Source organism: Schistocerca nitens, chromosome 1 (assembly GCF_023898315.1).
Source record: "Schistocerca nitens isolate TAMUIC-IGC-003100 chromosome 1, iqSchNite1.1, whole genome shotgun sequence".
NCBI lineage: Eukaryota > Metazoa > Arthropoda > Insecta > Orthoptera > Acrididae > Schistocerca > Schistocerca nitens.
In genome coordinates, this window is record NC_064614.1 from 892,085,076 (window position 1) to 892,103,017 (window position 17,942).

Below are 17,942 nucleotides of genomic sequence, written 5' to 3' on the forward strand. Positions count from 1 at the left end.
AACAATGTAGGTCAGTTTGGTTGGTGTGGTCATCACAGAGACAACAGTATCAAAAAGATAGTAAAAATAAGTAGCAGATAATGAGATATGTCAATGAGGAAAAGGAATTCTAAGTCTGTAGGACCAAAAGCATGGGATTTACCCGCTAGTTGGACTGAACAACTAAGGAGTAGGACAATAGATGAAAGTGTGATAGAAGCTTAAAGTTGAGGGAGCAAAAGAGATTGACGATGGGTACATGTCACATGACTGGTGGGAACATAAGCATGCCTTGGAATGAAAGTGTGGGTTTAGTAGTATTTGTGCTTGTGACCAAATCTAAATAATTTAGGCGGGGTGCAAGAAGTACTCAGTTTCCATCACGTTGATTTTAATGCAACTTCAGAACTAACACCACTACTGTGCATTTCCTTTTAGTGATTTTTTATTGTCATTGAAAATTTCATATAAGTCACTGTGAAAAGTGTCTGCATGTGAGTTGTTTGTTAACATGAGTAGTTTTGCTGGTGGCTATCACCTAAGGTTGTTTAATCACCTTGTTACAAGTGGGTCAAAGGTAGGTGGACTTTGGTGGGTGCATCTGACATTTATATGGAAGTATTATGGCTGTTAGAGACAAATGGCACCAGGTAGCATTTTGCAACTGTGAGGTTTCAATTGATATGTTACAAATTTAATGGGTAACCAAATGCCATGCTGAGAAAATTGAACAGGACCAAAACAAATATTTAGTAGACCAGTGATGTTGAACAAAAAAAGGTTTAGTGGGAGGATTACATTGTGTGTGTTACAGATTATCAAGGAAAGCATGTATTTATCAATATTTTGTTACAGGAACTTTATTTATTGATCTAATTTTTGTATACATTGGAGTTGTCTGACCAAATTGCAGGCCTGGTTTAATTATTTTAGAATGGATTTGGCTTTACTCGTCTCTTACAGTTAATTCATCCTGACATCTCCAGAGATCTGAATTAAGTTCAAAATATGGCTGTTTTAATAACTCAACATTGCATCTATGATTGCTTTAGTCATTCTACATTGGTACTTGCATTGAAAAAGTCTAAACATTCAATTTAGTTACACATCACTTTGGCGCACTGAGAGAGTTTCCACCCCCAGTGGGGGAACTCATTCAAACTGGTTTTGAGAGCAGTTTACATTTTGTAATTTGTTCTAGAAAATGTACAGTTTGGTGTAACTGTTATCATTGCCCTCAGTGTAAATGAATCCTTGTTGGTGAACCTACTTGTGTCTGTACATAGAAACATATTGCCTTACATCATGATAGTTTCAATCACCAAGCCTTCCATAAAATGCAGTATTTCAACTTTATTTTCAGCCTGTAGCAGGAGACCAATGACCTCAACTCCCCCCCCCCCCCTCCCCCCCTTCCATCTTGGCAAGGTATATACTTTAAAGTGATTGATGATGTTCTTCCAGGTATGCATTCCCCTTGTCATATCCATTTTTACTCAATATTTTGATGACCAACTCAGTCTTCTTCTTCAGGCGCTGCGAGGTTCATCCTTATGTTTATTCACCAGACTGTGAACTGTTGTTTGTCCCACTCTGCTATTTGTAACTGAGTTTGACCACCAGCGCTCACTATGCCTTTTGATACTCTTTTGTTTTTACAGTGCATATGATATTCCCTGAAATGTACATTCTGTTAACATTTCCTAGGTCTGGTGGATGTGATGGCAAATCGGGTTCTCAGTTTATTAAAATTATCTGCTATCACATCCACCAGAGATAGGAAAGGCCAAGAGAATGTGTGTTTCGGGGAATCTTAGCAAGGGCTCTGAAAAACAAGAGAGGGTCAAAGGGTATAGTGGGCACTCTTTTGTTTTTTACAGTGCATATGATATTCCCTGAAATGCAAATTCTGTTAACATTTCCCAGGTCTGGTGGATGTGATGGCAAATCGGGTTCTCAGTTTATTAAAATTATCTGCCATCACATCCACCAGAGATAGCAAAGGCCAAGAGAATGTGTTTTTCAGGGAATCTTAGCAAGGGCTCTGAAAACCGAGAGTGGGTCAAAGGATATAGTGAGTGTTAGTACTTGAACTCAGCAGTAAACAGCAGCATGGGACTAACAATAGTTCACCATATGGTTGGAGTCCAGGCAGCAAGTACACATGACAGCACAACTCACAGCAGTTGAAGAAGATAACTAGCTCAATCAACAAAATATTGTGCAAAAAATGGAAACAACAACTCGGCTGTATATGAGGTTGCACACCATGCTCTCAGCTCCAAGCATCTACCAGAAATTTATTTCAAGTTGTGCTTGAAGTACCTGTCATCTGTTGCTCATTTTATCGCTGAGTGCACAGCATATTGTAGGAGGTGCACAAGCACATCACAGTTGGGTTTGCAATTCTTGACAATTGTCCATATGTTGTATATGAGGGAAATTTTCTTTGCTGGACTGTTTGGGGTAGTAGTGGCGAGTTGAATGATTTCCACTGCCATATTGACAGTGTAATAAAACTTCTGCCTGTATGTTTCTGTGTGTCACAAATCTACATAATTGAAGGTCTTAAATGTTGTTAGTGTTTATGCTGCAAAAACTGGTTATGTGTAGACAAAATTTAATTTGAACGGTACAAAACTGTCATAATGATGCTTTTACTACCTGTAAATTGGTAAACCTTCGCGTGTCAAGTTTAAATGTGGTGCGCACACTCTAAGACTCAAATTTACATGGGAGGTCTGTCACAAGGGCAGACATGCATTTAAAAAATCATAAAAGTTCAGAATTGAGTATATAGCATTGAAAGTTATTATGCATATTTTAGAAACTCTATACTGACATGTACCTGCGTCTTTTTACATTGCCAGCCAGTTTGGAATAATCATCTTGTACCGTGGCACACTGTACGACATTTTGTTGGATTCTTATTCTTTTCATTTACTGGGATATACATTGGAAAATGAACCCAATCAATTGCTTGTATACATTAAGGATATAGAATAATGTGTGTTGCCACAATGTTACACATTCTGGGAGCTGTACTAATTATAATAATTGTTATGCAGCATTTACTTGAAAGTCTGAGAACATTTTCAACTGTCACTTTATATGGTCCACAACATGGGCATTGATGAACACGCATATGTCCAGAACTACAAAAAAGATTTTGTGGCAGTTTGTGTTATTTCCACCTTTTGTAGCATCTCTAGTAAACATTAGAAGGGAAATTACTACCACCATCTGAATTATTACTAAATATGTAACTGTAGTGTAAAAAATGAGTTTCGAGATTTGTAATTACTACTTCTTCAGTAAAAACAATACTGCCTAGAAGTCATTTTGTATCTGGACTACTTATCAAACGTAGAAATGATATTTTGGACACATGAAGCTGCTGTAAAAATTATTTTTTATTTTATAACTGGTTTCAGTCAGACACTATTTTCCAGTATAATTTTTTGTTGATAGCAGGAGTTACACATTTACAGTGTGTCCTCCTAGGAGTCATCAGGCACTTGGTTGATTCTGCATATATTTGCAATTTCAGTTTTGTGATCTGTAGCTGGAGTCAACCTAAACAAATACTACTCATCACATCTTTCAGGCAACACCCAGTGTCGACTGAAACTTTTGGTCTGTTTCCAGCGACAAACAAAATTATTTTTAAAAGCAAAATTTTATGTGCCCATCTGGTAGAGGTGCCCCAAGTTAGTCTAGAAAACGAAAACAAAATTTCACATATCTGCCGAAACATCAGAGAAAATATGCCTGATGACTCTTAGGAGGGACACGAATGTCAAAATATAATATTTATAAATAGTGAAAGAGCTTTAATACCGCTGACTGCTTTGCACACCTTGTAGTTAAAATCTTCATCAGATCGTTGGTGCTGTAAAAGCTACATGCAAAATTTTTGGTCTCATTTGGGGGTTCCGTGGTTGAAAGTATAGTACTATCATTCATCCAATGTGAATGTGTTGCTATGTACTATGTAGTGTCATTATTTTTACAGATTTTTCAAAGAGAATTAAAATTAAAGGGTGATATTTACTGCACATGGCTAGTATTTGAAAATACTAAATATTTCAGAAATATTTAGTATTTGAAAATACTAAATATTTCAGAAATATTGGAACTGGAAGCCATTTTTCCTGTTACAGAGCAGAATATTATGGCCTTATGTATCATAACCAATATCTGCTCATATGTGTGATTTTGTAACTTTGTTAGTGAAAACATTGAAAATAACCTTTTCTGACTTGTCATCATTAAGGAAATATTCATTGCTATACACTTTCAGGAAGAATGGCTGGAAAAATTTGACCAAGCTAAAAAGGCCCGCCTTGCTCAGGAGCAGCAGAAAAGGGAATCTGCAAATACAGGTAGTGCCTTATCTCCAGTGAAACCAGTACGATCGGAATCTGTTGACTCGTCAACTAACCGTAAGTGCTGCATTGCTTTATTTGTTTATTTGTTTCAGATGAGGTCTCAAAATGCTAGAAACAATTTTTTGTGTGACTGGAAATGGAAAATAAATTTCTCTTCTGGATTGTCTTTTTCATTTTATGTACTCACTATTGATGTACTGCTCCGTGTGGCATTATTGAGAGGATCTAACCTGGATGTTCCCAGACATGAGCAGGTGGCACTAGTGTAGTTGAAGGTGTTGCTAAGTATACATATTCCACTCTGTGTGAAAGAAAATTTCTTGGCTGTTTGATGATTTGGACATAACATTGACTTAAATTCATTAACATTCAAACCTGACTACAGTATGGCAGAAGCAGGTGGAAACTGTGCAACACACTGTAGTGATGACAGTAAATTAACAACCCATGCAGTAGTGGTGCTTCAGTAAGTTCTGGGTAGGCTAATGTGGCTCTTTATAAATTTGATGGGGATTACATTATATCAGATTCTTGATTTTGCAACCGAACAGTGAGCAATCAAGAAGACACATGAGTTCTCCTTGAAGGCAGTGATCATCATCACATACGTACTCTTGAAGTAAGTATTTCTCCAAATTTTTCATAACAAAACCTTCTGGTGTTGCACAAAGCAGTGATCTGCAAAAACTGAATTAGACCATAATTATCATTTGTCTGGAGGGTAGTTAGATGCCAGAAAGTCCAGTCATATTAAAAAAATAAAGGTAAGCATGGTTGTTAGTTCTCTGCTGCTATTATTCGTAATTCATTTTTGTAAACTGCTGAAAGAGTTAACAACAAACACTACTATAATCTGTGATACAAAATATATAAAAATTGCTTGTTGAGCTCATGTGAGTGGTTTGTGACAATGTGAAAGTCCGAGGCAGCAATGAATCTCTTCTAGATTAATTATACACACCAGCTCTCTATTTCCAAACATTTGTATGATTTTGTGTGTGGAGAGAGTTTGAGCACTGGAATAGCTGTCACAGTGCTTTTGATATATTTCTGTTGGCCCCAGCACCAAACTATAACCAAAGCGGCGTCAATACACATATATTGTAGGAAATGTATACAATCAAAAAAATACTTACTTTCTTGTTTTCTCTGACTCTTCAATCTTTTATGTTTTTCTGTTACATGTATAATTTGTTAGTGTTAGTCACAGTATTTCATAACGTATAGCTCAAACAAATTACAGCGACATTTAATTATACTGTAAAATGCATTCTTATTTCTCAGCATTTGAGGACTCAGAAGACAGTATTCCTGAGCTAGAACTACCAGACTGGCTTTTGGAAGTACCTGAAGACCTTGACGTATGCATTGCCCAGCGCCATTTTGAAGATGCTTACAATTTGCTTGAACGAGCTCGAGATTTTCTGGACAAAAATTCTGGTAGAGGCAGTGATGCAGTAATTATTGATATCCGGTAAACACATACTTGTTCTTAGTTGAATTTGTTTATATGTATTGCGCATGTTACATAAATAATAAGGCTGCATTAAAACAAATTGTTTTTGTTGTGATGTCTTGCATGTAGAAGGTAAATGTGGAATGAACTCTGAACACTGAACTCTAATTACAGTGTGTTTTTTGGTTGCTTTGAATATCTATATACACAACAGTTTCCTTCATACAATTGTTCTTTGTGTAGGTGTAGGCTTCTGTGACCGTTTTCACAATCAATAAAATTTTTCTTGGTCTGTGGTGGCATTGTCAAAGTGGTCACAGCCTCCAAATAATTTTAATGAACTGTTCTTTGTGTTTGTCGCTCTGTGTTTGAATTACTTCATTTAGAAGTAATATAATACATTGCCTGATCGTTGAATTATGTTCAAGGGTCTTACACAAAATAGATTTTCCATTAGTGACCAGCACAGCAGTGTTACGAAAGGCTGTTGTTCCTGTTCTTGTGATAGAAACACCCACACTGCTTGTTACCGAGCGAGGTGGCGCAGTGGTTAGCACACTGGACTCGCATTCAGGACGACGACGGTTCAAACCTGCGTCTGGCCATCCTGATTTAGGTTTTCCGTGATTTCCCCGAATCGCTCCAGGCAAATGCTGGGATGGTTCCTTTGAAAGGACACGGCCGACTTCCTTCCCCATCATTCCCTAATCTGATGAGACCGATGACCTCGCTGTTTGGTCTCTTCCTCCAAACAACCCCAACTGCTTGTTAAAGTGTCTCAAAATATTGAAAGTGCAGTCTGTATTATTGAAATCATTCCTTGAAAGGACACATGTAATGAGTCAGTATATAATCATATTGGAAGGAAATGTAGCTACTTACGAAATCCATAACATTGCAGTTTGTAGCAAATATACAAGAAGATGGGAATATCATCACTCAGATGTCCTGCACAAAGAAGTTTCAGTATTTTATGTTTTAAACTTGTCCCTATGTCTTGTGACTTCAGAGGCTGTTGATACTGTATTGCAAATACTAATACCTTGAGTGGAGTTCACAAGGGTGTTTTGATAAATGTCAGTAACAAAATCAAAAGGTAAAATAAACAAAATACTAAATACATTATTGATTTATAGTGCAATTCTTATAACATGACCTTAATAGCAGTGCACGCTTCTTTTTGCAGCTGAAAAGTATTCCGTTGTACAAAGCAGTTGAATACTCATATCTTTGTACATCTTGCCTAGCACCCATCTTTGTAGTATGATGAGAAGAGCATGTGAATTCGTGTGCTGAGGGAGGTGGGAGAACCTTGTTATAGCAATTCCCCATCACACATCTCAGCTGCAAAGTGAGCGAGCTTTATCATTTTAATGGGATACATATCTTCAGTGCTTGCTTGTTTGTTGTATTTAAAAACTGTGTTAGTGTTTATAATCTTTGGAGGTGCATTGAAAGTTTCAAAACTGAAGGACACACACTCTCTCTCTCTCTCTCTCTCTCTCTCTCTCTCTCTCTCTCTCTCTCTCATTCTCCAGCGTAATTTTAGAAATTATTATTATTAATCATATGGCAGTTACACATCATATCGGATAAACAAAATAAGTACATATTTTACAAAGTTACAGACATATTATTTATATAATATATCACATTTTCTGTAGTGTCCAAGGAGACTGAAGGGTTTCCAGGGTACGAATTTTGGGGACACTCTTCAACAACGTGTCTGACAATCTGTCTCGGGAAGCCACAGACACAATTCATAGTGAAACTTCCTGGCAGATTAAAACTGTGTGCCCGACCGAGACTCGAACTCGGGACCTTTGCCTTTCGCGGGCAAGTGCTCTACCAACTGAGCTACCGAAGCACGACTCACGCCCGGTACTCACAGCTTTACTTCTGCCAGTACCTCGTCTCCTACCTTCCAAACTTTACAGAAGCTCTCCTGCGAACCATGCAGAACTAGCACTCCTGAAAGAAAGGATATTGCGGAGACATGGCTTAGCCACAGCCTGGGGGATGTTTCCAGAATGAGATTACCACTCTGCAGCGGAGTGTGCGCTGATATGAAACTTCCTGGCAGATTAAAACTGTGTGCCCGACCGAGACTCGAACTCGGGACCTTTGCCTTTCGCGGGCAAGTGCTCTACCAACTGAGCTACCGAAGCACGACTCACGCCCGGTACTCACAGCTTTACTTCTGCCAGTACCTCGTCTCCTACCTTCCAAACTTTACAGAAGCTCTCCTGCGAGGAGAGCTTCTGTAAAGTTTGGAAGGTAGGAGACGAGGTACTGGCAGAAGTAAAGCTGTGAGTACCGGGCGTGAGTCGTGCTTCGGTAGCTCAGTTGGTAGAGCACTTGCCCGCGAAAGGCAAAGGTCCCGAGTTCGAGTCTCGGTCGGGCACACAGTTTTAATCTGCCAGGAAGTTTCATATCAGCGCACACTCCGCTGCAGAGTGGTAATCTCATTCTGGAAACATCCCCCAGGCTGTGGCTAAGCCATGTCTCCGCAATATCCTTTCTTTCAGGAGTGCTAGTTCTGCATGGTTCGCAGGAGAGCTTCTGTAAAGTTTGGAAGGTAGGAGACGAGGTACTGGCAGAAGTAAAGCTGTGAGTACCGGGCGTGAGTCGTGCTTCGGTAGCTCAGTTGGTAGAGCACTTGCCCGCGAAAGGCAAAGGTCCCGAGTTCGAGTCTCGGTCGGGCACACAGTTTTAATCTGCCAGGAAGTTTCATATCAGCGCACACTCCGCTGCAGAGTGGTAATCTCATTCTGGAAACAATTCATAGTGGTGGTCTTTCTCCACCTGTGCAGTAGGTCATCATGTCTCCCATGATTAGTCCAGATCCTGTTGAGTGTACTCGGTGCCCTCTGGGGCAGATTAAGCTCCCATGGTTTGTTGCTGACTTGAAGAAAGCTATGGAACTCTGGTGAAGTATTATTATACCATTATTTTGGCCAAGCTTAGAGGTGATTCAACTTATTGGGAATTGCTATAACAATGTTCCCCCACCACTCTCAGCACATGAATTCACATGCTCTTCTCATCATACTACAAAGATGTATAAGTGGGGGTGCCGGAGCAGTCTGTTGTTTCAGGTCGTAAGTATGCCCTCATGAACTGGCAGCTGCTGGTTGTTGAGGATTTTTTTATATTCCCTCGAAAGGATATTCCTTCTCCTCAGGTTAAGTGATGGAATTCAGCTCAGGGTAGGTAGGCAGAATACTGGAGTGGACTTGATTGGGCACAATCCACATTGTTTGATTTAGCAGGCCTGCAGTATTCTGCTACTGAGTCAACAAGGTCCAGGGCAGATGATCAAAAGAACAAAGCTTCAGAACTCCATGTTGTGCCATATAATTTCTTGACTTCAGTTTAGCTGCAGTCTTTGTTAAATGCTCTTCAAATGACAGCATTCTGTCAAGTATAACTCCAAGGTACTGTGGATGTTTGTTATGGGCCAGGCGAGTACCCTGAAAAAATATGTCCAGTTTTCTGTTGGCTGGGATATTATTCAGTTGAAAGCAAGTCCATTCAGTTTTGTCATGGTTCGCTTGAAGTGACCATTTATGAAAATTTTGTTCCATTACACTTACTTCTTTTGTTAATATATCTGCTATAACTCAGCCACCAGCATAACCAAAATTCCCAGACGGAGTGGCTTGCTTATCGGCAATATACTAGTTAAACAGTGGTGGAGCTGAGATTGAGCCGTAGGTAGGTCATTGTTGAGAATCTTCTGCTCACTAGTGATACTGCATCTGATTACCTGAAATGGACTGATAGTCAATATGTTGTTAAGAAGTTGTGCAGGGTGTTGCACGGATCAGCTGATAGAGAGCACCCTGCATCCACTCAGTATCATAAGCTGCAGGCAGATCAATTAATAAAGCAGAGATCTTTAGATGTTTTGGGAATCCAGCTTCTACGTAAGTTGTCACTGAAAATACATGATTGTGTCACACAGCTATGGTTTGGTCAGAATCCAGTCTGTTCAGCAGGAATTTTTTCAAGTATTTTGATACACATTCTTTTATATAGGAGTCTCTCAAGTAATTTGTAAATCAGAAGGGCAATAGGACAATAACTTTGAGGTGTGATGTTAGGTTTACCTGGTTTTAAGATACCAGTGATATTTGTTTGCTTCATAAGTCATGGTCTGGACCCTGTTGGCACAGTGTTGGAGAAAAATTAGGCTAACCATGTTTTAGCATATTTGCAAAATTGTAGAATGAATTCTGGATGTATACCACCAAAACCTGAAGCTTCAGCTTATTGAATGTCTTGTGAAGTTGTTGAAATGTCATTGAGAGTGAATGGGAGAAAATATGGGCTGTGATGTGAAATTCCACCATCATAGTTCTTCGTTCTCACTTCACTTGTATAGCATGAGGTCGGGAAATAGATGATTTCAATCATGGGTGGACAACAGGTGGCCTGCGGGCCACATTCAGCCCGTGATTGGATTCAATCCAGCCCACAGAAGAAATTATGAGTGAACACAAAATGAATGTAATCTAAAAAAAAAACACGTTTTTAGGCATAATTTGTTGGCATGGCATGCCGGGGAAGGGGTGATATTCATCTCAATGTGTTACCCCCTCAACATTGACTTCATGGAAGCTATAGTTTTGACTTCAAGCACTAGGAGTGTTCCTGTCCCATTGTGACGAGGTAGCCTGCGATCTGAAGTAAGTAAGTGAATCAGGTCCACGGGCCACCAGCGGTTGCCCATGTGTGGTGTAAATGTTGGAGCAGTGTGTGGAGCCAGCTATGTTCAGTTTTATGAGGTGGTTGTTGTGTTATGTTATTTGATTTGTACCTCCCAGGTTTCTGCTTGATTGAAATCATGTTTTTCAGCAGTGTCCAGCCATTTCTGGCAGCGTGTGGTATCAAGACTACGCAACATTTCGTTTGCTATTTCTTGTTTTCCATTTGTAAGGAAGTCCCCATACAGTTTCTCACCAACCATCTAGGAATGTGCTCCTGCTGTGCATAATACTGCTCCGACAAATCTTCGATAGTTATTGTGCAAGGGAGGAATCCATCCCAAGATCTTATGAAGGTTGTTAGAGAAGTCGGACCAGTTTGCTTTCTGGAAGTTCCAGAGGGGGCGGGAATTAGAATCTGTCAGTGAGATCTGCAGGCCCGCTTCCATTACCACTAAATGATGCTGATTGTTTAGAAAGTCAGGCATAACTGTTTCTGTGGTTGCTAGTGGCTGGAGATTATCATTTGAAGATACAAAACATAGATCAGAATTGCACTTTGCCTCCAAGCAGCTGATCTAAATGTGAATTGGTTCTCGGCATTAAAAAATTGGTGGGGAATGTGTTCTTCTTCCCATGAAATTAAAGCTTCTCCATTGGAGACATACTTCCAATACTCATGATGGCTGTTGAAATCATATGTGTAAATAGAAGTGTGTGTGTGTGAAGGCCATGGAACTGCGGAAGTTTGTAGATATTTACAGTATGTAAATCTCCAGCTTTTGTAACTTCTCTGTGGATATTGTTAGAGGTTCCTGTTGAGAATAAGAAAGCTTTTCTTTCTGTGCATATTTATGGCGATCTCATAGGCTGGATGGTAAGTTGCACCAAGGAGTCACATCCTGATATTTTACTCTTGTCATTAGTTAATCTTCATTATTTGCAAGTGTTTCTTGGATAGCGATAGTGATCACATCAACATTATTTTGCAAGTTGAGAGTTGATAAACCATTGCATTTAGATCTGTTTACGTTCACTATTTTGATCTGCAAAATTCTAGTACTGGGTCCAAAATATCTAGGACCTTGGTCTTTAAAAGAACCGTTGTTGATGTTACGTGCTAAAGTGATGTGTTGTGTTAAATCACGGGGATTGTCTAGCTGCCAATTTCGTTGGTTGTGTAGCATCATCCAGAGGTGACTTGTTGCGTATTTTGAGGTTATATCTACATACGGGAAGTAACAGCAACCTCCAGCCTTGGAAAGAAAAGTAACTTTGTAATGATTTTGATATGCTTGACTGGGTTTGAGGTCTCGTTTCTCATGAATTATTCAGGGACTACAGTGCTACTATATATGCAGAACTCCATTCGGTATATTACGTACCCATTAATATGAGATGCCTACATTCTTAACATGTTCATGGTGGTTGTTTTCTGTCACATTTCCATTAATTCTGTTGGATATTTGATCCGAAGAAATCTCATGTGGCTGTATGGAGCATGCCCGACTAGGGTTGCCTGTACGACCACATTTAAATACATTTATCAGTGATGAACAGCTCTTTTTACTGGTGCAAAGATTCATTAAAATTCCCCTCAGTCAGTCTGTGTCTGGGCTAGACGTAAATTTTTTTTATTGCTGCTCAATACTTACATTAATCAGTTTTTAAGAAACATGTGACAACAATCAGTTAACGTAATTACCAACACAAGACTGTGTATTGTGTTTGGAAAATAGAACTAAACCATTGCAAGATTTTTCTTGCTGACAGTCATACTGCTTAACAGTATTTACTGCTGCCCGTTACTTACCTTAAGGAGACAAAATTCCAGGCCCTCCCAAGAGAGAGACAAAAAATTATCCAGAACTTTTATTTCCTTTCACAGGAAGGAGGGATAGGTTAAGGAAGGTTGGGCAAGAGGAATAGGTCACCGAGTGCCCAGGTTGAGGGGTCTACATGTAATTAGGATGGGAAGACAAAAATCTGTGTTTAATGACTTTAACGTAGAAACATAAAGCTCATTACAACTGATTCATTTTTACATTAATTGAGTTAGTCTGAGAGCATGAAAAGCATAAGTGTGATTTAGGCATGATTACATAGTGTTCAGTCTTTAACATTTTCTGTAAGCTGTAATAAATCAAACTTTAATGGTTGTTCTGACATGTCATACACTGATGAGCTAGAACATTATGATAACTGCACCTGCAAGACTGACTGCCACCTGGCAGTATTGTAGGTGAATGATATGGTAAGGAAAATATATAAGTGGAGATGACTTAAGATTATTTCTAGGAATGATGTGGGCTGCAAGTTGGGAAATCGATTGATGACTTTGACAAAGGGCGGGATTGTTATGGCCCGGAACCTGGGAATGAGCATCTCAGAAATGATGGAGCTGGTTAGCTATTCGGGGGTTACTGTCATGAGCACCTATGGAAAGAGGTTGAAGGATAGAAAAATCACAAGCAGACGATAAGACGGACGTTCACACTTCGTAGTATGGAAGGTCAGAGACTTGCCCACCCTGTAAATCAAGATTGGCATCATTTTATGACATACCTGACAACGGAGTACAGAATTGGTGCCAGCACATGTGTTTTGGAAGACACTGTTTTGTGCACATTGTTGAACATATGGCTGTGCAGCAGATGACACCTACATGTTCCCAAGTTGACCCGATGATATCACGAGTTAAGTTTGCAGTTGGCATGAGACCATCAAGACTGGGCCGTGGACCAATGCAGACATGTAACCTGATAGAGTGAATCACATTGTTGCATCCAGATACATCCTCAACTATGTGAACGGATGCTGGTAATGTGCACTGTGCCATGGGTGAAGGCCAGTGGGACCAATATTATTCTATGGGGGAGGGGACATTCACCAGGGCTCCATGGAGCCTGTGGTTGTAGTAAAAGATACTATGACAGCTGTGAACTACGTGAACATTGTTGCAGATCACTTACAACTCTTCATGCTTGATGTCTACCCTGATGGTGATGGCATTCTCCCGAAGGATAACTCTGCTTGTCACAAGGCCAAAAGCATGCCAGAATAGTTTGGGGAGCATAGCGAACTCATATTGGTGTCGTGGCACCAGATTTGTGTGACCTGAACCCTGTGGAACACATTGTGATGCTATCAGGTGTCATGTCCCTACCCACAAACCCCCGACCTGTCATTTACAAGAATTTCATGACCTGTGTGTAAACATCTGGTGCCACATTACTCTGGAAACCTGCCAAGGCTTTGTTGAATCCATTCCATACAGAATCTCCGCTATGTTGCATTCCAAAGATGGGCCAATGCATTGTTAAGTAAGTGGTCATAATGTTTTGGGTCATCTGTATACTTTATCCTTACATTGGTATTTGTTGAATGTTTCTTAATTGCAGACTAAAATTTATGCTTTTACCAGTTATAATGTGAAGCTTACTGAAAATTCAGACTAGTCCACCTTCCCTTATGGGCCATACAGTGTATAAAAATTGTTTGTATACAGTTTGAGCAACTCTTTTTAACTCTTTCTCTTCTGTATAATGTGTGCATACTTGACTTTAATCTCTTTTACTGCAAATAAACCCCTTTCCTGATTCAATGTATGCACATGTCCTGCCCGGTCTGAGCAAACAGTATGTCTGACTTATTGGGTGCTAGCCTCTTGGGGCCACTGAGATAGTGCATATAATCGATTATGGCCCTCCTGTATCCTTTGATTCCATATCTGAATAATAATAGTGGGACCCTGAGCAACATGATTAGCAGTATTGTGAAATGATAAATTATGTTTACAATAGATGATGAGCCTGGCATTGTCAAATTCTGATGTGTGCTGGTAGACGTTTCTCCTCCTTACACGAGGCTTAATATGATCCCACAAACAACAAAAATATTAAACTGTATTTCCTGAATGAGGAATCTGATGCATAAATTTTTCATAACTATAGAATGTAGAAGGAGTTACTTTTTCATATTTTGTGCAGTTTGCATAGTCATTCATCTAATATACTTATGTCAATGTGACGATCTTCAAGCTGTTGCTATTTTAATAGTCAATAGTGTATATTACTGTGCATGTTTTAGCAGAAATAATTATGTAGAAAGTTGTGGGAATATCAGTAATATCCCCTTCTGATACCTATAACAAGTGGTGGAAAACATGTCAAGCTATTTTTAAACTTAATCAAATAATGGAAAATCCAGGTTGGAAAAGGATAGATTGCTACCCACCATGTAGTGGAGATGTGTCAAGACAGGCACAACAAAAAAACTGCTGAACAAGTGAGCTTTCAGCCAAAAGGCTTTCTTCTAACATAGAAACTCACACACATTCACGCAAGCACAATTCACACACACATGGCCACATTCTCTGTCTGGTCTGTGACCAGAGACAGTTTTGTATGTGTGAGTTGTGCTTCCGGGAACGTGTGTGTGTTTTCTACGTAGAAGAAGACCTCTTGGTCAAAAGCTCACCTGTTTAGCAGTCTTTCTGTTGTGCATGTCTGCGACTCAACATCTCCATTATAAGGTGAGTAACAGTCTTTCTTTTTTTTATCCATACAACTAATTTATTTTGTCAAAAATTGATATTTTTCATTGTTATATTAGCCTATCTTTTTCATAATGTTGTCATTATTTTTAAACTTAAGAGACTGGCATATTAGCTATGTCATATTTTTCTTTTTTTTTCTGTCTTTTTTTTCCCGCCTAACCACGAGCTTATCAGTGCATTTTTATTGTTAACAGTATCATAAAGCCTATAGGTTATCTTTAACTAGGTACATAAATAAAGGCTTGTCTGTGTTAATGTCTATTGTCTGTTTATATTATAGGCGAAAGGTAGAAACTCGCGTGAAAGCATTGACTGATGTGTTGACAAAGGAACTGACTGTTTCACCTGACAAATCGTTGCAAGGAGGACTGAGAGCTGCAAGGAGAGCAGTTAGATTGCTAAACAAGTTATCATGTTCTACTCAGGTAAGTGGTTAATACTACAATAAAAAATTTTACACTACTTCTCTTATTTGAAAGATTCAGTTTCAAAACCAATTCTAGTCAAACCATGTTTAAATATCTGTTGCAATACCAGAGAAGGAAAGTTGCTACTCACCATATAGTGGAGATGTTGAGCCGCAATAGGCACAACAAAAAGATTCACACAATTATAGCTTTCAGCCATTAAGGCCTTTGTCAGCAGTAGACACACATACACATGCACGCACACACACTCACGCAAACGCAACTTGCACACTCGTCTGCAGTTTCAGAGAACAGAAACCACACTGAATCTTTTTGTTGTGCCTGTCGCGACTCAACATCTCCGCTATATTGTGAGTAGCAACTTTCCTTCTCTGGTATTGTTACATGCCATCCTGGATTTTCCATCGTTTAAATATCTGTTGGTTTTCTTGTGCCAGTAGTCTATTGTCCCTTTTCTGACTGGCAGTGGAGTACATATAGATTGATTTCTGGACTTATCATGTCAGATGAAAAGCCATTAGTGACTTCACAGCATATCACTGTGCAGTCCGCATCTAATGATATCCAAGGCACATCCGGAAAAATGAATGATGCACAATTTGTACATGGTAATGAGTCCAATTCTGTCTTGGTGCCACTGATTTTGAGAGCAGCACCAAATATTAAGGTGAGAACTATTGGACGGTGGCAGGCAGCAAATTGTAGATCCAAGAACCCATAGTTTGCAGTGACCATCTTAGGTATTTGTGGAGGAAGCACCGAACAATGCAGGATACATCCAGTATGTTATAAAGCCCATTCTGTGACCACTTCTATGATGTTAGGAAGAGCTGCTCTCCTAGCAGGATTCTGTTAATGCACACACTTAGCATTTTATCATAGTGTTCACCAACTTCCCTGACTGGCATGACTATCACACCTAACCACTGAACGTGTCTGTGACACTGTGGCATAGCATCTGATGCAATCTGTATTACTTGCAACATCTGTTGACCAACTGCTGTTACAAGTAGAATTAGTGTGGAATATCTCTTCCCAAGGTGACATCAAACACCTCTACCATCACTTTTATGCAGTGTTGAAGAACTGTATTGTAGTTAAAACAGGCCACACAAGATACTGTAATCATTGTACTGTAATCTTTCCATAAGTATGTGGATATCTTATCACTATTTATGGAAACAATTTGAATAATAAGAGGAGATTAAAATGCTTTAGTCATGTCAGATGATTGGTACAGATTGTTCATTTTCCACTACTATATTTAAGATTTGTGTGTGTGTGTGTGTGTGTGTGTGTGTGTGTGTGTGTGTGTGTGTGTGCGCGCTTGCATACATGCGTGCATGTGTTTAAAAACCTATGTGAGAGTACTTTCTGTTGTATACTTGTGAGCGGCTTGATGGTTCAGTGATAAAAGTACCAGGCTGTGGACCCGAAGGACTTGAGTTTGATCCCCAGTGAGACCTATGGTTTTTATCTGTCATGTATCACTTCTCTTACCTTTAGCAGTGTTTATTAATCTGAAGTCAATTTGCACCGTTGTCTGGAATCCATGTTAAATTGTAGATGCCAGCATATGAATAGCTGGCTTGGTAAGTCAGTTAAAAGGACGGATGGAGGCAACTGCTGGCCATCCCCAAAACAAGCATACCTGCTAAAACACTGTGGTGTTCAAACCAAACTTCAGGTTGATGAAAGCTTTGCTTTACTACTATTTTCATGACAGTTTAGTGAACTTATAGCCTTGTAAAGAAATTGGGAACAAGAAGTAAAGATACAGGACTTATAAGAATATTTAAAGTAATTTACCTGCATTTTGATATGTTATTGTGCATATAAAAAATTATTTTCTTACTTTGTATTACAGAATGGTATTTAAAATTTAGTGAGTTACCTGTGCCATAATGCAATTTGCAATTTTGTTTAACTGTTCAAAGTCCTAATTGATTCTCATTTTCTTTCAAATAGCTACATATTCCAATAGTTATTGGATAACTAAGATAATTACTTCCAATTCTTAGTCATAAATGTTTATTTTTCTTACAGGCTTGTGATTTGTTCCTGAAACTGTGTTCGAGTATATTGAAAGCACAACTAAAACATGTTAAGCGAGAAGGAGCCACTGTACTTTATGTACGTCAGCTTGGAGGCATATTCTTCACAAACTTGGCTGATATGGCACGTGAGTTTCTGCGTGCTTTTCCAAACTCACCGAGTTGCGCTTCAGGTACACCCATGCTATAACATATTCATTTTTTTACGAATCTGCTGTGGCTAGAAGAAATTTCTTGAGCTCTGTGTGGTGAATGTACATACCTACAGAACGTGCGAACTTCTGTAAAACTCAACAAACTGGTTAACATTCAACAAAATAATTTTGTTGTTAGGAACTGAGATATTAGAACTAGTCTTTTAAGTACA

General features: G+C 39.1%; 1 protein-coding gene across 3 annotated transcripts in view; it reads left to right on the forward strand.

The window, feature by feature from the left end:
* LOC126191977 (exocyst complex component 8) overlaps positions 1-17,942 on the forward strand; it is a 124,182-nt gene that overhangs the window by 45,734 nt on the left and 60,506 nt on the right. For all 3 annotated transcript variants that reach the window (XM_049932568.1, XM_049932569.1, XM_049932570.1), the window contains 4 exons: positions 4,283-4,424; positions 5,655-5,844; positions 15,374-15,518; positions 17,568-17,748. In XM_049932568.1, coding sequence (XP_049788525.1) covers positions 4,283-4,424; positions 5,655-5,844; positions 15,374-15,518; positions 17,568-17,748 — 658 coding nt within the window. The remainder of the gene's footprint in view (positions 1-4,282; positions 4,425-5,654; positions 5,845-15,373; positions 15,519-17,567; positions 17,749-17,942) is intronic.